The sequence below is a fragment of the Anopheles maculipalpis genome, chromosome 2RL (genome assembly GCF_943734695.1).
Source record: "Anopheles maculipalpis chromosome 2RL, idAnoMacuDA_375_x, whole genome shotgun sequence".
Lineage (NCBI taxonomy): Eukaryota > Metazoa > Arthropoda > Insecta > Diptera > Culicidae > Anopheles > Anopheles maculipalpis.
In genome coordinates, this window is record NC_064871.1 from 39,920,553 (window position 1) to 39,942,309 (window position 21,757).

Genomic DNA, 21,757 nt, shown 5'->3' on the forward strand with positions numbered 1-21,757 from the left:
ACACATTTTACTCTATTGTGCCGATGATCGTCCTTTTTCACACTAGCACACACTCTCTCTCTCGCGTCAATTGTTCCGACAAATGTTGCATTACACTTTAACACCAATAAAACAGTCACACCACTGAGTGAAGCATTGGCCATTTTCCGATTTCCTTCTCTATTTTCTATGGATTTCATGCGTGTTTGTCGTTTACGGTTTGAGCCATTTGGAAGTCACCTAAAACGACAACATTGAAGCAAGACAAACATTCTCTGTGGATGATGCAGTTGAGTTAATTTTGATGCTTTAATCGGTTTTGATATCCTATTTTGCCTGCCTCTTCTTGATTTAACGACCTGCTAGGACACTCCGGCCATCGAAAGACTTGCTGATACCACGTAGTAGGATAGCCACTCTCGCTACGGGGAAACGTTCCGGATGGGATTTGAACCCCGATCCTGTCCTGTCGTGATCGATATCCTATTTAATGAAACTCAAATCAATTGCAGCTAAATGTTCAAATGATCCTTAGTCGTAAAAGAGGCAATCAAATCCATAATTATACTAGATTAAACCTTCGTTATCGCCGTTTTTGTATGATGCCATCTTTCAGTGTGAAAGCTTTTTTTCTATTGGAGCTTTTCGAACGTATCCGCGTATGCTTTAGCTTACCCACCTTCCTTTTCAACAAATGATTTATCCAAAGTCACTTGGCGTATACGATAACGATTTCGTTCCCGGAGGATGCTTTTTGCTACCAGCACAATACCGAAATGTAGACAAAACTATGCACGGACAGTACCACACAACACCAACACACTGCGCGCTAGTTGAAAATCATCTGGGTGGTCTTCGTATCCAGCACGAGGAAAACCGCATATTCCCAGCATCACACCCCACAACGAAACGCACGCGAGGGGCGCGCAGAAGGGAATCCGCGTTCGCTACTTCCATCTCACCGGCAAATATAGGTTGGAGGGAAAAGCGAGGGTGGACGATGGTTAGAGCCACCGGATAAACATTCGGCCGTGTATCGTTGCACACACACACACGCACACGGTAAATAGTATTGTGTAGTGGGTACGAGACGGACAGCATTGGAAAACTCTCGCGCGAAAAAGGAAAGCAACATTACGGGCAAAAAAAAACCCCTCCGGAGGACGAGGGATAGATTGGGTGGTGCACATGCGCCGTAAGCATACACACAGCGTGTAAGCCACAAGGACGGGTTCCGTCCGTCTCGTTTCTTCTACATCGAAAGATCGATCCGATCGAAAAGATGTCCGGCAAAAGGCAGAACAGAAAGTGCATCTTTTCCGGCAATGAAGAGAGTTTCGTTAGCCGAATCGGGGAAAAAAAGCCGACGTGTAAAGAGTGTTATTAATCATGCGTAAGGACGAGCGAAGGAAAAGTGTTAGGGAAATTGTTATCATGCATAATCGGTATCGTTGGAATGTCAAACCCAATTCTTGGTGCGAAGTAACAGTAGGAAACACTCTCATTAAGTAAAATAAAGATCCAGGGTGTCGTCTCCTCTCGACTCTTCCTGATTTTACAGTACAATTTTTTTTTATAATTACAATAAACCTTCTACAACGTTTTCCACCATACATCATTATATTATTTACCGGGTTAAACGTCTTAGTTTAGACTGGCTTGTCATATTTTTTGACGGGCCGCCTTCGTTTATTGACTTGCCACCTTCGGTATTTTTTTTAATGCAAGCATTGAATTTTTGATTGGGATTTGCGACAGCTTGTAAGGCCGTATTTTTAACCGTATTTTTAAGTATCAACCCCGTGAAGAATTGTTTATCTCCATGGTTACACTACTACGCATTTCAAGAAATCTGCTACATACATTTAATTCACACAATTTTCATATCACACTACACAAAAAACACCCAATGCATGTTCTATAAATAAGCATGAAATTTTAAAAATAAATTAAACAACAAAAATAAGAGTTAGTAACTGAAAAAACAAATTTTTTTGGATACAAACAACAATGCACAACAATGTAGCTGGGGGGATGGAAATCCAATGCTTGAATTAAAAAAAAAAACATAGTCAGTCAAAAACCGAAAGAGGCAAATCAAAAGTCGAAGGCGGCCAGACAAAAACCGAAAACGGCGAGTCCAAAAAACATGGGCAGCCAATCCAAAACTAAGACGGTAAACCCTGTATGTACATTTTTACACACACGTTCACTACTTTTTAGTTTGAGACAAGAGTTTTACAATAATAAAAGACAATTTTTCTTATTTATTTGTTTATTTACAATTAATTATGACGGTCTAGTGCCGTATTGTCAACACCGCTTGTGTTGAATAAATTTTTTGATCTTAATGATAAGGCATTTCCTCCTTATTTTTTGCCTTATCCCGGGCATACTCGGTTAAGAATTTTTTTCTGTTAAAGCATATATATTATCATATTAAAGCATAAATGATTCTAAACAATTAAGATAAAATGATAGACTAAGCTCGATGACTTTTTAATGGTTTCAGATAACATGATAAAAATGAACATGAACATGATAAACATGACATGAAAAAATCATTCAAGTATTTTCTCTACATTATGAACGAAAGAAAAGGAGAATGTACAAAAAGAATATGTCAAAAACACAGCAACAAAATGAATAGGTGAATCCCAATATGGGAACAAACGATAAAACTGCACACTTACAATTTTCTACAGGTATCTCTCCAAATCTGTCCAAAACATTCAATCCCATTCCACTCTCTTCCCTTCTTATCCGACGTAGTCAAGCTGTGCAAAAATAAATAGATCGAACATAATCCTCACTCCCTGGTATGTACTGCACGCTGCTGACTCCATAGAAAAAGAAAACGATAGCCAATTTCTTTTTCTGTAACCAGCTTCCCACCCGCTGTTTATCCTACCAGTCAATGGGATAATCTTGCAGTGCATGTATTTGCCGGACTATTGAAAGAACATCTTCCACTGTTCCACAAGAGACAGTGCGCGAGTAGAGGCAGCAGTTCCCGGTGGATGCACAGAAAAAGACAAGCCTGATTGAGACACATTCGATTGTTAAACGAACTGTCAAGAAGACTCGCCCCAAACCTATGTACACGGCCGATGGTGTGTGTGCTTTCGATTGGATTTTCCTTTCGATTGGGGAGATCCTTTCTTTTACATTCCTTTCGCTGGACTCCCACTCTCAGTACTTATCAGTTTACACGCACATTCTTCGTTAGTACGGACGTACTGTTCTTCCGCGGGCGATAACCAACGGTTGCCTGATTGCCAAAAGGATTTGAAGACGCGTTGATTCAATCATGTCGCCACGGTCCAGCGATCGTTGCAATCTTTTTGCATGGCTTCCCTAATATTTCGGCCCAATGTGCAAAGGTAGGAAGTTCTTTTCTTTCCTTTTGTACATTTGGAGCGTAAAAGAGAACACATGGTAACGTACACAATGTCGAGGAGGAAATTGATTTTTCCTTCGACTTGCACACCTGTGCTTCATCACAATCGACGCGGCTCGTATACAGCTTCTTTGACTGTGAGTCTATTAAATCTACAAATAACACAAAATAAATTAATTCTATAATTCAAATTATTCCTGAATGTTTCGACTGTTTCAGACTGATAAAATCTGTGGCAACAAGTCAACAAAATCCAACAAGAAAGTTCGTCCAAAGTTCTTGTAATTGTTAAAGTCCTTAAAGAAACAAATTCCATCCATCCGTTGGCCGCTACTGCCAATTCAAAGCCCTTTAATCCTCCCCTCCTTTTGCCGCTACAGGCAAACAACTGGGAAAAGGGATAAGCTGTCTCCTCCGGAACATGATTTTCCCGATGTCAATGCAAATAGTGCTGCTTAATGTTACCACCTTCCTGTGGGCATATTGTTATGTGAAGACCTGCTTCAACAGGTAGTTGATCCGGGAAAGGGACATGTTTTCATTTGTGCACGTTTTTCTAACAAAAGGCTTTAAAAATATTACCATAGCTGGTAAAAGTTATCAAAGAACGTATCTTGAATGTAGCACAACTTCTCACCATCGCACGATCGACCCAATGGCACCAGCATCATTTTGCAACCAATTTCTGATAAACAAGTGTGAAAAAATATAATTTTCTCGTTAGCAAATCAGTGTGAAGCGATAAACGCTGTGGCATGGTGCCGTTATGCATTGGACCTGGAGCGAATCGTAAACGGTCGTACGGTCGATTATTAAGTCGATCGAGGTTGTGTTGTTGTATGAACCTAAACAAAACCACAGTATCGACGAGTGCCCACCAAATGCCATTTATTAGCCGTAAATGGTAACGGATATGTAGTGCTAGCTAAAAATATAGCCATATCGAATTACGAAATAATTGTATTATTAAAACATTTGCTAACGTGTACTGACTGTTTACTTACCGCGATGATAATCTGCATCGTTCGTGGCAGTCTTGGTGAAGCGTGTTAATATTGTAAGGTTTTCACATTCAACATGAGCAAAACGAACTGCATCTGGAACTGATCCTTCTCGACGTGGTGCCGTATATCTTGAGGGTTGCCCGCTATTCGTTTTCGTCCCTGGAATTCGTTCGATATGCTGCCAACATTTTTGGGGGTACATTTCACACCACTTCATTCACATTTCAAACAACAGTAGAGGCACAGAGATGCACACAAAACATCGGGGGCACAGAGGTTTCTTTACGCATCATTAACAAACTATTGCCTAAGCTCAAACCCCCATATCACGGGATGATAACAAATCACATATACATATAATCGGTAGAACGGGGTTTTCAACTTAATCCAGTGCAGCACGCTATTTCACTTAGGATGCACAGTGATGCGTGTACAGTGACTGCCTTATCGAAAATCGTTCCACTACTGCTGCTTATAAATGTCTCTGTCCAGAAAGAGCTTCTTCCTAGGAGCACTGATATCTTATTGTCACAGTGAACTGCATTATCTGTTGTTATTCTTTCCGTGCATAAATAGGCCACCAAACCGATGATTCAAAACTGCGAGATTTTACATCCGGAATAACCGATTACACTAAAATGGAAGGAAAAATATAGGAAATTAAATTTATGTCTTATCCATGAACGAAACCATTTAACGATTATGATAAGCTTTGACTCGATCTCCACATTTGCCGTTTTACTGCGTTTCTGACTTTTACTTATATGTAGCGGCTTCCTCACGAACGGGGATTGCCCAACAACAAAAACATATTCCCATTTAAAACAGGCCCTGCCACTGCAAGCCGCAAGGGCATTTACATACGCGGTTTACACAACGCCGCTTTGCACCATACAATCTCCAACATTCTTCAAAATCAGAGTTTCAAAAAAACCTCTACTTTCATATGCTTTCTTATGCGCGGGAAACTAATACCGGTATGCGCATACCGACTGGGGCCACAAGACGGGAAAAATCTAACCCCTCCGATTGATACACATTGTGTGTGTGTGTGTGTACCTCCTTTCCCCCAACCATGGATCGGGGAAACGGACACGAACGGAAGCACAGAAAATGATGGCTCGCACTTCGCGCCGGTTATATTTTTAGGTTTAACATAAACAATTACCACCACCACTGCCAGTCCCACTCTCTCACTCTTTGGTGCAGCGCCAGACATTCCCGTAGAACCGGGACGTGTCTGCTAGAGGAGATGCCTCAAAACCGACCCCAAGCACACATTTCCGGGAAAAAATGGGGACGAAAATCTTGGAGATCTGGACATGCACACACCGTTTGCCGAGGTTACTTAGTTTTTTTTCGTTAAACTAAATGTTCCGATTCCATGTTTCGATAAGTGTGGGGGAACCCCCGATTGGTATAACCAGTGACCGACCGAGATCAACACAGTTGTTTACATTCGGCGACATTTATTTGTTCAACAGCAAAGTTCAGCAAACTTGGGCACCATATCACGACGGACAGATGATGATAATCAATGCGCATCCTATGATTTTAGGGACTTGGGAAAGACATCAAAGCATACTTTAATCGATATGGTTTCCATGTGTTTTTGAGTGCTAGATACATTACCTTTAGAATCGCATTATGCCTTCTTCTGAACCGGGAGGGTGAAAGCTGTGCAGACTTTATAAGTCCAAGCCGAATTTTGATGAACCGGTTGGTTGATGATGGTCAGAGTATGAATTTTAGCCACTGCTGCTGCTGCTGATGATGATCAAGATCAGCTTCCCAAAAGCACGGTGTTTGTTGAAGCGTTACTCTGCAACACGTACACGCACACAAATACATGCTGAAGCGCAACACGATCGCGAAAATTCCACCTAACCGACTTTAAAACACACGCGGACGTACGTAGCAACCAACCAAAATCCTCTTTACCGAAACCATTATCTACGATTTAGAAGATCCACAATGGCGATTTCACTGCATGTTGCCCTTGAGCATACTTCACTTTGCTCAGGCGGGATCAATGCTTTGGACAGCACGCACTGGCGACAGTCCACACGGGCTCTCTACCGTTGGTGCCTGGTGCCGTGGTTTTCTTCAAGACGGTGGTGATGGTCTGCACGAACGGTGATGCTTGGTGGCGACTGGCTGGATTATGCGGAACCACTACACCCACCTCGGGATCTCGGACTTCGCGCACATTGACTTTCCGCCCTGCTGTGTAACGCGACGGACAACAACGTCGGCTACGAAGACAGGCGGATAAGAAATGGTCTGCAAACACGGCCGAACTGTTGATAGAAAAGGAAGGAAAAAGGAACGACTTTTCCACCGCTGTCTTGCTGCTTCTTCTTGGTGCGCTTCCACACACGCTTTATTCAGCCGGGAGACATAGTACGCACGTACAATCAGAGCGACACTGCGGCACCGCCACCTCTACCACTGCACACACACACACGCACAATATATAAAAACACCGCGCTGTCAGCTAGCTTCCAACGAGTTGGCCATGTGCCTCAGCAAACCACTGGCGCGAGTGAAACGTGCAATCTCAACCGCATGGCCACAAGACAGAGATGCAGTACACAGGCGGCACTAGAAAGGAGAAACAGTGTTGCTGTTGCAGACGTCGCGCCGAAAAATTCCTTCGGACCACCACACACAAGCACGTGCGCGTACACACAAACACACTCTGGCTGCTACGTTACCACCTGAGCCAAAAACTCGCATCGCACTCACACACACACACACGCGCATTCACCTCACCGCACAGCACAGTACAGCAGAGAACCACCAACATCCTCCCGCGCTACACACAATACACCCTTTCCTGCTCACACCTGCACGCACACATCGTATACGTCAAACCAACAGTCGAGTGCATCCGTCTCGCTCACTCTCACTCCAACCGAATCGTTTTGCTTTAAACCGATTTCTTTTTCCACTGTTATGGGTCTTCGCACTTCTTCTACTTTTTTTTGACTCTCTTACCTTCTAGCCCAAAGGGATTTTTCACTTTTTGCCACACTGTCCGGGTAATCGGAATTTTATACACAGAACAACAGCACAAAATTCTATTGGCGCTATTTAATGCACAAACTACGGGCGCCAGAAATGCGTGTGTCAACAAATAAAATCGTTCTATCTCCCTTGTTAGGAAACCCACGATGGATGTGATGTTTTATTCGCGTGCTACGGAAAGGCAGAAAGTAAAGGTCGCACTCGCCTCTACTGGACCTGACGAGACCACGACGACGACGACGACGACGACGAAGAGCAGCAACGTTCCTTCGCTGTCGGAAAGCCTGGCGTTTTTGACAGCCACACTTTCTTGATGTATGCGTGACTGAGATGCATTACCGGGTCCTGCTCACACCAGTTGTGGGGTTGGTATGGTTTTTCTCTTTCGCTCTTGAATTATGCGATACAGCAAACAACGGCTATCTCTTTCACAAATAGATGTAGCGTAAGAGAGTGTGAGTGAAAGGTAATGCTGTCAAATTTGATTTTTACAACGCTCACGCACACATGTACACATTTATGCTGACCCAAACCCGCTGCCAACCTGATGTAATGTGTCGTATTTGAATTCAACTGATTTCTCTGCTGTTTCACACGGTTTTGATTTTATTATTTTTTCAACTGAATAAAAAAAATATTGTTTATTTTTTTGAAACCAAAAGATTAACATGATTTGATGTAAAATAAAAACGAAACTATATTTGTTCAGTCATAAAAGGAAAAAAAATAGAATAAAATAAAATTAATAAGAAGTTTGTTAAAAAAATGTTGTGCTAAACATTCTATAGAAAATAGTTACTACACTCTATCCTTTACACCGAAACACAGGGGAAAAAAGCTCCAGAATCAACTTACATACATTAAAAACTAATATGCAAAACCGTGCCGCTACATTCTTTATCATTTTAGCAAAACCACCGATTCAATCGATTTCCTCGTAATGTGGAAAATACACTATAAAAACCACTTGCGGTGGTTTGCAAATAGCATTCCGTGCCTATTTGCGTATCCCCCCGCAAAAGGAAAAATATCCTCAAGCTCGGTCAACGGTCGCAACACGCAACATGCGTGTTCCCGGTCTCTACAGTAAGGGTGCAGTGCATTGACATGCCCTTTTAAAAGTGCAATTGCATACCCTTCCACGAGGCGGGCGCTGTGCTGAACTTGAACGTGGCGAACGTAGTGTTCATAAAAGGACAATAAAAAAAAACATGCTCTTGCCTTAGTTCACCAGTTCACGACGCACCGGTTAATGTTAGATTATAGTACAAATTTGTGCAAACATGCACAACGTCACCTGTAACCGGAAGGGACAACCGTCTGCGTTGGTGCGCGATGTTTTGTTTTATTTTGTCTCGTTGCCAAGCCAACCAGCCTGTGTAAGGTGGAAGGATTTAGAACTAGACTATCCTTCGCCTATCCTGAAACGGAACGTACGAACATATCCAAACATCGGACCCGCGTGGTGGCATCGGGATGCAATAAAAAGCTTCCAACAGTGGATTCGCAGTTTTAGTTACCATTTAATCGTTTATCTATTTGCAAGTGATCGCACAGGCCTGAGTCGAGGAGTCGCGTGCTTTCCGCAATACGCATACGATTTAATCTACAAAACAATCAATCGGTTCCAGCGATGGCGATGGCTTCAATACTTCCCGCATCGTCCGGCGTAGGCGAAAGTGATCGTGTTGTAAGTGTTTCAAATAAAGGGGGGTGCAAATTGCACAATACTCCATACCCGAAAAAAATTTTTACAAATCAATAAGCAGTGAAGAAATGAAGGTAGTGAATCGACCGTAACAGAGAAATTCGTCACACGTGACATAAATCGATACAAAATCAACAAGAACGTACATACGCAATGCAACAAAGCAATACGCGCTGAAGATTCTTTAGAGGGATGTTCAACACGATGGGAAATGCAAAACATGTGTGTGACTCATTATCCATCGTTACTGTTTTGCATGTGCCGTCCTCATGTTCCTGCCGATCGTGAATATTAATCGTGTGTTTTTGCTTCCAACCTATGATAGGATTAGAGTATTGATTTTTACCCACAAATTGCGGGCAGTCCTTCCGGTGTTGGTGTCCCTTCCATACAGCAAAGGTCATTTTAATTGTCTTTTCGAAGGGAAAAGATGAAGGCACTTACTGGAAGCTTTACTGTCGACAGGATTAATCACAACCTTACTGAACCGTGTATATACTGTTTGAACGCACGATTAATGTCAGCCGGCTTTTGTTGTAAGGACTGAGCTGCTCACTCACCTGCGTGTGACCAGTGCATTGTGGTTCCAGCTGACTGACATAAACCCCTGAAACTAAAGCATGTTTAGAAGAATTCTTTTTTTTTTGGGATTTCTCTTCTTGATGGTACATACATTGAACACAGCTGCGTCAAGGAGAAACAGAAGCATGTTAGGACTCTTTAGAAATTATGTACAATTCGCACCGTAAACATGCACCATCAATGTGCAGCATGTGACAAATTTTCACCCTCCCTTTACCAATCAATTCGCTACAACCCTTGTTGATGTTGTGTGGTGGTACATTAATATGCGCCAGATCCCGGCAATGTTTGATGTTTGCATTCGTGTTGGTCCTCACCGATTCTATCCTTAACCGAAAGCCTTCATTGATGCATGTCGAGGAACGAGGCTAACATACACACACGCATTTCGCAAGGAGCTCTCTGGAACATTCATCACTTTTTTTCCGGTGTTCCGGGTCCTACAGTATTTCGCGCCCTGATGCCCAAGCATTAATGAAACTAACAACAATGGTTTGACAAATCTTGTGGCACTTCTTATCGTTCATCTTGCGGCGAAACGTTTGCACCAAAAGAGGCGCACCCCGAACGGATCATATTACCAAGGATCTGCTGGGATGAGAATCAAAGGTAGGGTGTCACCCGATTGCATGCGCCACCCTAAGGCTGCATACGTTCGACATCTGACACCTAAAAACAGAAGAAAAAAGAGGATATGAGGCGATCGGTGTTTTGATCAAACTAAAGTTTAATTTTTTGTCACACGTTCTACTAACAAAAAAGTAGGGTTTCCGGTTCGATATAACGTTTTTTGTGGTGTCGGAGAGATCCTCTGCTGCTCTGTCTTACAAATCTGTAGCAAATAGTAAAAAGTCGATTTAGTCTATCAAAAGCTAAGTGATAAGTAGGATTAAAATAGGGTTCTAAACAAAACACACCAATGCAGATGCTGTTAGTGGAAGGGTTAGGGGAATTTTACAATCGAGGCTTGGGGTGGAAAAAAGGGTGGCAAGAGGAAATAGATTAAATTCCGAATGCAAAACATGCAACATTTGCAGTAGGTAGGAGGAACGTGAATGTGCGTATGTGATCCTTTTTCCCCCACCGTATCGAACCGTTTGCAATAATCCTCCCTTTTGTCAACCTCTACACACGGGGCAGAGGGAATCTATAATCTGGAGGTTTTATAATTGCATTATGACAGTGTTAGGAACGTGGAAATAGTTATTATAAGACGGTTCGCAGTTCTTCCCCCTAATATGTGTTACCCAGCATATAATCGATCAATCCACCCAAGCCAAGCAAGCATTTTCGATACGAGTGATGATGAGCATGACCTTTGAATTCAATTTCATAACCCAAACACGCACAGTTTGCAGTTAGCGGCTTGGGGAAATAAAATCGAGTTCGAGAACGGTTCCGTTGTGGTTTAGTAATGATATGTGCATAAATATTGAAATAGATTAACTTCAAACGATTCAACAATAAATCTACAATAGAGAACTCATTACATCTAGCAATATGGCCATGCCGTCTTTAAGTCTCTTGGACCGACGATAGACGATTTGTAAGATGTATCGTACAAAAATCTTGGAATGCAGTCTTTTTTTGTAAAGCGCAGAGTTGAATAAATCGGATGCAGTTTACAACTGTTACAGCGTTCTTGAGCTCTGAAAATATAGCTTATTGATATGGTAAAAACCCCTAAAATTGTAAAGAACGCAATACTTTTCTAACATTCTCCATCAATCGTAATGTTACATTTCCTTTACAGTTACAGTAAAAATCTCTCGCTTCAACGAAGCTGTCGACATGGTCCCTACGACATGGTTCCGTCGTATGGCCACGCACGGATTCCAATCCCTTTTTTGTCACCACCCTAGTGAGTAGCGACATTGGGAATCGTTAGCGTGCAATTTTTGCGTTTTAAGCAGCACCTCTTCGAGGCATTCGAAGGTTTTCCTGCCTCTTTTTTCCTTGCCCTGTTGTATGTCACCAAACAGGAGAGTGACGGTAATCCGGTCGACGTTTACTGTTTTGCTGTTCGAGCGAAACGGGGTGTGCGTTTTATTCCCCCGGAGGGCCAATCTTCCCGGGGTGTAGGCATAGTTTTTTTGTTGTTGCTTCCTTCCCTTCCTTCCTGCCCAGAGATCTCTCTAAATGTCCTGGTGATACCGCGATAAAGCAGTAACACTTTTAATTGGCTTCGATCTAAGCATTTCTACTTCTGGAGCTGATGTTTCCATCACGATTCCGTAATGAAATTAGCATCGAACGCAAAAAAAAACCGCTCCGATGGAAACGATACAGAATGGACATTAAAGTGGAAGCTAATGAATTCGTAATTGCATTGACTTCCTAGATGAAGCTCGTTGGGTGTGTGTGTGTGTGTGTGTGTGTGTGTGTGTGTGTGTGTGTGTGTGGGGGGGGGGGGAGGGAGGAGGGGTTGTTGACACGTTAATAATCATCTAAATTTCGCACCGTCGCCTATATTTAACGATTCGGGCCAAGATCACGTACATATCCTCTTGCTCTTACCGTAGTACAAATCCTCTCCATGGGGGATGTGATGTCTCTTTACAGCTCAAATCCATGGATGCCAATCGGTACGCGACGAAGAAAACCATCGCCCAGGGTATGCTGGACATTGCACTGCTGACAGCTAATGCGTCCCAGCTGAAGTACATTCTGCAGGTGGGAGAAAAGCACGAGTTCTACGGTCTAATGCTGACGCTAATCAGCATCTCGATCATACTGCAGGTGAGCGAACGTTGCAACGCTAGGCGGGAACACCATCTATTTTACCGGGATAATCCGCTTTTGATGATTATCTTCTGTATTGGAGGGTGGTGTTCCTGTAATCGAGACACAAGCTAACAAAAGAAAGTGTGCTAATATTCCTTACCTTCCTACTAATTCCTGATCCTGGTTTGCCTTAACTTCTGGTCCCGGTTTGGTTTGGTGATGGTGGCGACGATGATGCTATACGTGACCTACGTGATTTGTGTAGGTCATAATGGGTGTGCTGAACCTAAGCCTCAGCCTAATGCGCGACTGTCGGCTTCATCTGCCGGAGTATCATCGATCGGCTAATGTGATCAATTACATTGTCACCGGAGCAGCCGTACTGGTTGCCATGGTGAACCTAATGATATCCGCCTTCGATCCAAAGATTCTTAAATATACGCTCGACTAACAACGTCCATCTTTGCGTATACGCGTAACGCACCCCACAACGCTGGCTTTTTCCCAATTCTTCCTACCAAACAAATTTATCGGTCAAGCGTTTGATGTATACTGCATATCAAACAGATATGTTTTGTCTTCATTCCCTCTTCGAGTTTCTGTGCCAATGCCATTCTGCCGGACTTTTCTTAATTAGGTTTCGGGAACAATGCCAAACATTTACGGATTGCGTGACGATTACGGCTCTATTCATTGATTTGTTATCGATTTTTGCATCACACGACCGTAATCAATCGTAGCGCAATTCAATACGGGGCTTAATCCTGCGTCCTGTCCAGCCAGCTAGCAAATGTTGGCAATAGATACAAAAGATTTTCATACAACACACGTGTCCGGAAACGGAGATCTGACACCACGAGCAAACGTATAACGCCGACCATCACCAACCGTCCCCATCCGATTCACTCATTGCCATTTCCTTCTCCTCTCCCAACAAACAGTCCAACTGTAGTTCCGCTGCGGAACTACATGTACATCACGATCCACCAACTTCCTCCTTCACCAACCATTCTCTTCATACATCGCCCCAATCTCTCTTTCCTGCAGATGCTTGTCGGCATACTGTTCGTGGTGATCGGTAGCTTAAACATCAATCGCAAGCCCGACCAAACGGCCGCCATCGTACTGAACGATGTTATCCTGGTACTAATATTTGTCATCTCGCTCATCAATGTCATCATATCCGGGTTTGGCATTGAGTATTCCTCGCAACCGCTTCGACTGCTTGACCGTGTGGACACGACGACACAACCCACCGGGAAGGCTCTATATTCGTTGGGCTAATTTTCGGCTGGCTAGAGTATCATGCGTCCACCACACCAGACCAGTATCGGCGTTTCTTGGATGAACTGTGCACCATACTATATCCTTTTTCGCTGCACTTTAACACACTGGTAGCTATACAAGCCATCGTCACTACTAACCTACCCATTGGTATAGGTTTCGGCCGCCCTACTGGCCGTCATTCTGACCCTAGTCAATCTACATGGTGGCGAGGTTCAAAGGAAGGTCGCTAACATACTAAACCACTTCTCACTCGGGTTCGTCGTTGTGGCTCTGTTTTGCGATGTCATCAAGATGAATTTCGGACTAGATCCGGCTGTTCCTTACATCCACAACTGAGCTGGGAATTAGACAAAAAAAAAAAAAAAACACCGCCTTTATTATTAGTGCAAGTGCTCGCTCATATACTTACACAACCTCTTCTGTCACATGCGAACATCGCTCTGTGTCGCCAAAGATCGCCCAAGGAATCGCCTGCATACTGTTGGCCAACTACAATATCAACAAGGAACATTCGCGAGATACGGCCAACGCGGTACAGAACTTTTCGCTCGGTCTCAATCTTGCCACGGTTGTTGTAAACATCATGATCAACGGAATGGAGGTAAAGCACATGGACGATGTTGGCTCAGGTTTAGCGTTTGAAACCACTACGAAGGGCTTGTGATGAGGATTGCCGTATCGAGCGCATTATTTGTAAACTATTTGAGATGGAAGTATTAATAAAGATAATACAGGGTATATTGTAACGAACCTCTGGCTACTTGCGGCTGGCTGGCTTATGCTTTTGAGAAATATAAACTTAACAGCGCGTTAGACAGCCTCTTTTTGACAATTAAACTGTCCACCAAAAATTCAAATCAGATAATTATTCCTTCATGTTCCAAAAGAGCTGTGTGGATGGGAAATTATTCCGTTGGAAACAGGTGTCGCAAACCATAAAGAACCTGATGATGGATTGAAAATCAATCAAAAAAATCCGGTACGTATGTTACAACGTTTAATTAAAAATGAACATAATTATATGGACCATGGACATTTAATAGGATGTACCATTTGAATTGATAATCGACGCAAATTTGGTGATTAGAATGGAAAAAAAGGTCATCATATTTGAACTGTTAGAGAAGAATGTATTTTCTATTCACATTTAGCTGTATTATGATAGAAGCTTTGCCACTATAAATATGATTCGTTTTACCAATGATCTTCTGTACGCTAAGCAAAGCGTTAAATTCAGCCAAAAACTTGTTGTCCAAATTGTACTCAGGTAGTACACTGATGCACCGATTTGCACAACTCCGTAAGAATTAATTAATGTTTTCTCAAATTTAAATATCTTCTTTACAGTGTTAGCATTAGAATCCACCACAATATAGGAAAAAAATCCTGAACTAGTCTAGCTGTAGACCACATTCTCAGCATTTTTAAACCAAACTTGAAACTTGGATTTGAACCACGGTCCTGCCGCTCCACATTTCCAAATATTTCCACTAAATTATTATTCTCGTTAGAAAAGGGCTTCTTAACAAAGCAGATAGAACAATGGAAATAATCCCATAATAAAGCGACTGTTATGCAGAAAAATTCAATTATTTAGTCATCTAACAGAAAATTTATTTCACACCTACGACCTACACCAAAGTGAAAAATTATCAAAAAATATGTTTTGAAAGCTATTCTGAATTCTCTGGAAAATCTGTCCTTTCACCTGAAAATTAAATTTCATCGTCCAAAAGCTATTTCGTCTCATAATATAGCGGAAATTGGGATTAATTGTTTTCTGCTCTTTTTGGGCTTTAAAAATAGTTTCATAACGACCGGAACTAAGCTTCTTACTGGCTGTACGATGTGCCACCTTGCCTTTTAGCATTTCACGTGTTTCGTGTTCTAAAGCGGTTCGTGTCACCGTTATGTTCCTTTCGGTAACGGATCTCATTGCCGATTCCTATCCTCTGGCGAACTTTTTAAGGATATATACCCCTTAAAAGTACGAACCATCCGGCTAGTAAGTTAGTAGTTGCTAGTAATTTTAAACAATTCGGATCGGTTTCTGGCTTTCGAACCCCAATCGGATCGATCGGAACGAATCGGTATCGTAACGAATTCCAATCCAGAATTTAGATTTGAAAGTTGTGAAAAACAATATTTACGTTTTTACAAGCTCAACTCTCAACGAAATCGGCGAGTAAAGTCTTTGGCGCTTCTTGCCCCAGAAAATGGTAACCCTTTTGCCGTAAACGTTGGTTTATTTTTCAGGTGTGATTTTTTGGTGAAAAAAATGTTTTTCCGACTGCTTTCACGAATTGAATCATTTTATTTCAGCTTCGTCATGTTAATTAAAGATTTTTGTTTTGTTTTTTGTTTCTATGTGTTCTGGGAGCTTATTTGAGTATTATTATTTGCTTATTATTTGACTATTATTCATGAAATTCGGTAAAATAAATCTAGTCACAAGTACGAACAACGAATATTTTATTTTGTCCAAATGTTTTTTAAAAGAAAAAATGATAAGTATCTCACTTGCCCCAACTTCCGCATACATCGCTTCCTGTTGATATCAATTTTTTACTTTCCATACTTTTGGTGATGTACGTTTTTCCCCGAAAAACACTGCCGTTGTGCGTACATTTCGGGTTTGTGTACAGAATGTGGAAAATGTTTTTACTGGACAAAATGTAGCTTACTTCACTAATACTCAAGTAACAAAAATAGCATAACGCTGAAAACAATCCCCGTAGCGGGTGGAGAGCTAAAAGAAGATTCCTTTTTGATTTTGGGTAGTTTTTCTAGACGTTTTTCGCCTTGCGTTGCAACACACAATACACGGAGTATGCCATATTGAGTATCTGAAAAAACAAATGAACACAATTCAGTTCAGTTTCTTGGATTTCAAAAAAATAAAAAACTTTACCGTTGTAAAGGCGGGTAAATTAAAATTAAAATATCGAAATGCCGTTGCAGCGAATGGTTTGTTGGTGCGTACGAGAAACATTTGCACACTTTTCCGGGCACTTTGCTTCATGCTGTACCAGTTCGAGGAGTAAATGGCATTCGTGAGTGCGTAGCTTTTGAGCGTCACTTCGTTGCCATAATAGCACGGCAGCCCTATTTGCATCGTCATGGACATCATGTAGAACACGTTCATTAGTTTGCTAAAATCGTACAAATTGAACTGGAAATGTGACAAGAGATCCATGCGCTTAGTTAACGGTTAACCACCATTCTAAGAGAGGAACGTAGGGAACACAGGGAAGCACATACCATCGAAGCAACCTGATAAGCTGAGGCACAGATCACGAGACCGCTGACACTGAACTGCACAAAATAGGCGAGCGAAAAAAGGTTCTCCACACGGCAAAGCATGCTAGGAATTAGATGCACACGCATTAGGCACATTCAACAGAAGTGCTATGTCAGCAGTGCCAAACGCTTCCTGACTTACCGATGGATCTTGTTGTAGTGTTGCACTAGCGGCACAAACGAGCGATCGAACTCATCCGTGTCGCTCAGGCTTCGAAAGCGTTTTGCCAGCAGATCCAGCTGTATGCCTATCATTTGCAGCATATAGCACAGCTGCGTATCTCCGGCCGTGTTGAGCAGCATGTGGAAGTACATGCCGAAACATTGGTACACAAAGATCGTGTAATAGGCAACGCGTGCCTCATCACCGTACGCGATGCCGAAAAACCAGGGAAAAAATGGCATACGATACTCGGAACTGAGCAAGTGGCTGCCGGTACCAAAGGCGGCCATATGACTTACAAAGATGTACACGTAGTACCAGCGATTAAACACTAGCAGCGTACGGCTTTGCAACGCACGTTCCCGCTCGTCCCGCGGTTGAAACGATGGACCCAGTGTGGTCTCGTACAAATCCCAAATCGTATCGAAATAGCGATAGATGGTACTCGTTTTCAGGATCATGGCCGTTTCCGTTAGCGCTATGTACATGATGAAGAACACACGCTGCTCGAAGGGCTGTGGGACGAACACGTTTAACATCAGCACAAACAGATACAGTGCCATGATGCAGGTGTAAAACGTGTAGCAATACACGCGGTACGGTAAGGATTTCGGTACGGGAGCATTAAATACACCGCACAACTTCCAGGCCCACATGGTAAAACGCATCGGGAAGATAAAACGGCCAGTTTCGTACATCGCGTAGAGCTCTTGTCGGGTGGAGAAGCTCCTGCTGGCAGTAGCTTTCAACTCAAACTGGCTAGGCTGATCATGGGCATAGCGATCAAATGGTCAGCGCACGGCAAAAAGGATACAAATTGTAGGGTTTGTACCGAAACGCCTTTGAGCGTACTTAATTAGGGAACTAATTGAAAGGAATAAGCTATACGTCAGGGTATTTAAATGATTTTATCAATCGTTAATTACCATCATTACGATTCAATTGTATGTTATGTTATGAACATTTTGTTAAATTTTTTTTAAAAGTTTTTCATAACTCAAAGAATGTCATATAAATCGAACAGCTTGAGATGTTGTAAAATCTACACCTAGTCTTTACTCGTACTAGTAAATGAAGGTAATTTTCGCTGTGGATATCCTGGACCATTTTTATTTTGTTTTTTTTTTGTTTGGTGCCATTTTTATGACATAACAAGCCATTACAGCATGGGGAGGGCGATTATGGGTTTCTTAATCATTACAGAATGGTAAAGTGATTGTGCAATATAATAGAATTATTCATTGAAGCGAGACCTCTCCAATGTGATTTTACTGCAGCATTACCACACAAGTTGACCATGAATATTAGTTTTTAATACTAAAGATCAATTCAGGGATCAGGGATTCGTAGAGGCGGTTTTCCTATTCCCCCCCCCCCCTTGCCATGAGGCTGCTGCTAGTGGTAAGAAGCCTCCCCCTCCCTTCCCTCTTCCAATATACCCTACAATTTGTATGCTTGCGGGGGAGGTGAAGCAGTCTGAGCCAAAAAAAACCCTCCTCCCGGTCGCCATTTTTTCCCGGTCAGCAAGAGGCCACAAAAGAGTTGAATTCGCTTCTGTACAGGAGGTAGTTATAAGAAGTAATAGGATAGTTATAGGTAGTATAGAATATATTCAAACAGAGGGTAAACGAAGCTGTTTAATATATCATCATGCTGGCTCTCTATCTTCTACGATCTAGATGATTTAAAAAAAAAACCAGGGCTTTTTCAAAAGAATTGATTCCAAATTTAAAAAAAAATTAAGATGTAAAGTGGCTTCTGGTTTCTAAAGGGGCCGCCCGTGTAGGCGTCGGTCTTCAAACGGCAGGACCGGGGTTCAAATCCCATCCAGACCGCGCCCCCCCCCCCTCCCCCTCGCAAGTCTAGTAAGCCATCTGATGGCCGCCGGGGCCTTAGAGGTCGTAAAATCAAGAAGAACAAGATGGTTTCTAAACCACAGCAGACACAGTATTCTGTCCACTACTTTTTTAGTAGAACAAAAACTTTTATATGCCACTAAATTCAACAAATTTAGTACTATTATCGTTCCATTTTCTATTCCTTCCCACTTAGAGCTATTGGTAAGTGTAATGTTTCTTAAATATTTGATTAATGTGACTAGATGTGAAATTTTTAATTAAACATTCGAAACACGCACACGGATTTCAAATCAAATCGTAAATTGAGTACATTCACATCCATACAGTTTTACAGCAATACCAGTGAATAATCAAATAAGGCATTTGATATGATCCCAATTCTTCCATGCAGGATATATCCATAGTTTTATCCTTCTACTATGTACTTTCCTTTTCTTCTTTTTAGTCGAGAGGCGTGTTGGACTGGAATTTCAGGCTTCCTTAACTTGATTTTTCTCGTATTAACTCAATAGTAAGCCCTACGTACCGGTAGACGGTCCGAACGTGATTCGATACTCAATCCTTCCCAGTTGACGCCTCGGCTACCGTACCGCCCCATCCACTTGTACGTTAATTATACAAATTATCAGATCTATTCATTTCTGTAAACAGTACTTATAATTTAAGATGCTATTTCTTGTACTTTGCTTTGAAATCCTTTCGCATTCTTTAGTATGTTTGTTTTCATATTAGAAATGACTGACACGCCCCACCGTTTAGCAATAGACAAAGTGTGACACGATACCTAGTATTCCTTTCCCAAATAAAATGAAGAATAACGTAGCCTTTCCACGTTAGTCGTATCCATCAAGCCGATCAGACATGAAGATAGAAGCGCAAGATACATCGACCATCGATAAGTACCGTTGGAGAGATTACATTCGTCCGGTCAGGATGACGGTTTGGACCTGGCGTATCTGTGGGCTCTACAATGCAAAGCCACAAACTCCGCTCTACAGAGCGTACCGTATCGTATTCAACGTCGTCCTGATGGTGGTCTATCTGTTTACGCTATCGTTCAACATGTTTGTGATGCAAACGTTCGAACAGCTCGTCCTGTACATCATGTACATTGTGTTCACGGAAATTGTTATGGTGCTAAAAGCATTGATTGCGTATTATAAGTTCGATCAGATATGTGACTTGTTCCGGCAAACACTAGACAGTGACTTTCAACCGGTTGACGACGAGGAGGAAAAGTTGTACCGAAAAGGTGTCGGGGAGATTAATTACTACTTTTATCTGTACATCACGACGACGAATCTGGCGATTGCAAGCTCGCTGTTATATCTACTGCACCAAGATTACCGAATGCCCTACTTTCCATGGATGTTGGGCATCGAGTATGGATCGACGGAACGGATAAACTTTGGCATCATGTTCGCTTACCAGGTGATCGGCATGTACTTCCACATGCTGATCAATATAGCGATAGACGTGCAACTGTTCTACTTTCTGGGAATGATCGGAATTCAGTTAGATGTGCTTGGGAAACGGTTCCGAAAGATACGTACTTCGGAAGAGTTTGGGAAAAGCTTCATGAATCTCATTAATCTCTATCAAAAATTGCATCGGTAAGAATTCTGTACCACAGCTGTTGGAGGGGAAGAAGTGAAAGAACTCTAATTTCACAAAAACACACAGGATGACTCGGGACATTGAACAGCTGTACTCGCCTGCATTCTTCGCCCAGTTCAGCGCTAGTGGGTTAGTTATTTGTGCTACCGCTTACAAGACATCGTCAATGGTGAGTTTCACGCCGAATTAGACACCTGTGTGGATGTGAGGACGTAATGAGATTTGAAATGTAATTGCAGTTTAATGTGTACGAACTGACGGCTATTCAGAATCTGCTTTACATGCTTTCAATGATGTTTCAAATGTTTTTACCGTGCCGATTCGGCAATGAGGTGACCCGTAAAAGTCACCTTCTTCGCACCTCCATCTACAGCTCCCGGTGGTACGAAATGGGTCTGTACGATCGTAAAACGTTGCACATGTTGCTTCAACGCATGAACAAACCACTGACCCTTAAGGCGTACTATTTTTTCAACTACAACTTACAAGCATACACTACGGTACTCGTGTTACTACTAAGGAGCGGTTTGGAGTTAAATATCTAACACACAATCTTATTCCCCTTTTCAGACTCTTAATATGGCCTATTCTGTGTACGCACTGCTTCAACGTAATGCTTTGAAGAAATCCTAACGGTATGCATGCTTATAAACGATACAGACCACTCATTTATCATAAAGCTGATTTATGTGTTTCTACTAGGCATAACTTTATTAAATTTTTATAGAATGATCTTTAGTAACTGAACTATCTATAGCATATTTGTTTTTGTCCTAAAGTTCATTAATGATTGTGTAATAAATTTGAAAACTTTTCAATCCAAAAAAAAAAAATTTTTATCGTAGACACACTTAACCAATCCTATAAGAAAGTTTGTATAAAGAATTTTTAGTTTGAATAAAAAAAATAATTTAGCAATTTTTTCATCAGAATACAAAAAAAGACTATCAATCAAATTCATGATTCATCCAATGACATGAACGTGTTCCCAAAATGTTCAACTAACTTTTACAACTTTTCCAGCTGGATGTCTTATTTAGTTCGCAGTTACCGTACGTAGTACAATTAACACCAAATAAAACAAGTTTCTCATTATTTCTACAT

General features: G+C 41.9%; 5 protein-coding genes across 10 annotated transcripts in view; 3 read left to right on the forward strand and 2 right to left on the reverse strand.

Moving 5' to 3' along the window:
* Positions 1 to 21,757, forward strand: part of LOC126557269 (ATP-dependent Clp protease ATP-binding subunit clpX-like, mitochondrial) — a 399,590-nt gene that overhangs the window by 143,085 nt on the left and 234,748 nt on the right. Inside the window, exon 1 of one of the 3 annotated variants that reach the window (XM_050212978.1) lies at positions 7,220 to 7,223. The exons of the other annotated variants lie outside the window; for them this stretch is intronic. The gene's annotated coding sequence lies outside the window, so the exon portion shown is untranslated. Of the gene's footprint in view, positions 1 to 7,219; positions 7,224 to 21,757 lie in introns of those variants that run through there. 3 annotated transcript variants of the gene reach the window in all.
* Positions 1 to 21,757, reverse strand: part of LOC126559393 (60S ribosomal protein L32) — a 173,357-nt gene that overhangs the window by 17,567 nt on the left and 134,033 nt on the right. Inside the window, exon 1 of one of the 3 annotated variants that reach the window (XM_050215545.1) lies at positions 18,081 to 18,084. The exons of the other annotated variants lie outside the window; for them this stretch is intronic. The gene's annotated coding sequence lies outside the window, so the exon portion shown is untranslated. Of the gene's footprint in view, positions 1 to 18,080; positions 18,085 to 21,757 lie in introns of those variants that run through there. 3 annotated transcript variants of the gene reach the window in all.
* LOC126559305 (ninjurin-2) lies at positions 9,009 to 14,065 on the forward strand. Of its 2 annotated transcripts, none has more exons than XM_050215440.1 (3): positions 9,009 to 9,103; positions 12,266 to 12,442; positions 13,868 to 14,065. In XM_050215440.1, the coding sequence occupies exons 1-3, from the start codon at positions 9,047 to 9,049 to the stop codon at positions 14,048 to 14,050; spliced, it is 417 nt and encodes a 138-aa protein (XP_050071397.1). In that variant the 5' UTR covers positions 9,009 to 9,046; the 3' UTR covers positions 14,051 to 14,065. The 2 variants fall into 2 exon arrangements, with proteins under 2 accessions (XP_050071397.1, XP_050071396.1); XM_050215439.1 differs by lacking the exon at positions 13,868 to 14,065 and adding an exon at positions 13,475 to 13,711.
* Positions 16,501 to 17,875, reverse strand: LOC126558234 (odorant receptor 94a-like). Its single transcript, XM_050214205.1, is given in 4 exon segments — positions 16,501 to 16,560; positions 16,626 to 16,919; positions 16,922 to 17,078; positions 17,157 to 17,875. Coding segments are annotated over 4 exon segments (1,230 nt in total).
* LOC126558351 (odorant receptor 94b-like) lies at positions 19,898 to 21,286 on the forward strand. The gene is made up of 4 exons (XM_050214352.1): positions 19,898 to 20,649; positions 20,720 to 20,822; positions 20,893 to 21,153; positions 21,224 to 21,286. The coding sequence occupies exons 1-4, from the start codon at positions 19,898 to 19,900 to the stop codon at positions 21,284 to 21,286; spliced, it is 1,179 nt and encodes a 392-aa protein (XP_050070309.1).

Coding starts and splice junctions, on each gene's coding strand:
- LOC126558351 (XM_050214352.1), top strand. CDS start 19,898: ATGAAGATAGAAGCGCAAGATACATCGACCATCGATAAGTACCGTTGG. Junction 20,650..20,719: donor CTCTATCAAAAATTGCATCG/GTAAGAATTCTG, acceptor AAAAACACACAG/GATGACTCGGGACATTGAAC. Junction 21,154..21,223: donor ACTTACAAGCATACACTACG/GTACTCGTGTTA, acceptor TCCCCTTTTCAG/ACTCTTAATATGGCCTATTC.
- LOC126559305 (XM_050215439.1), top strand. CDS start 9,047: ATGGCGATGGCTTCAATACTTCCCGCATCGTCCGGCGTAGGCGAAAGT. Junction 9,104..12,265: donor TAGGCGAAAGTGATCGTGTT/GTAAGTGTTTCA, acceptor GTCTCTTTACAG/CTCAAATCCATGGATGCCAA. Junction 12,443..13,474: donor GCATCTCGATCATACTGCAG/GTGAGCGAACGT, acceptor TCTTTCCTGCAG/ATGCTTGTCGGCATACTGTT.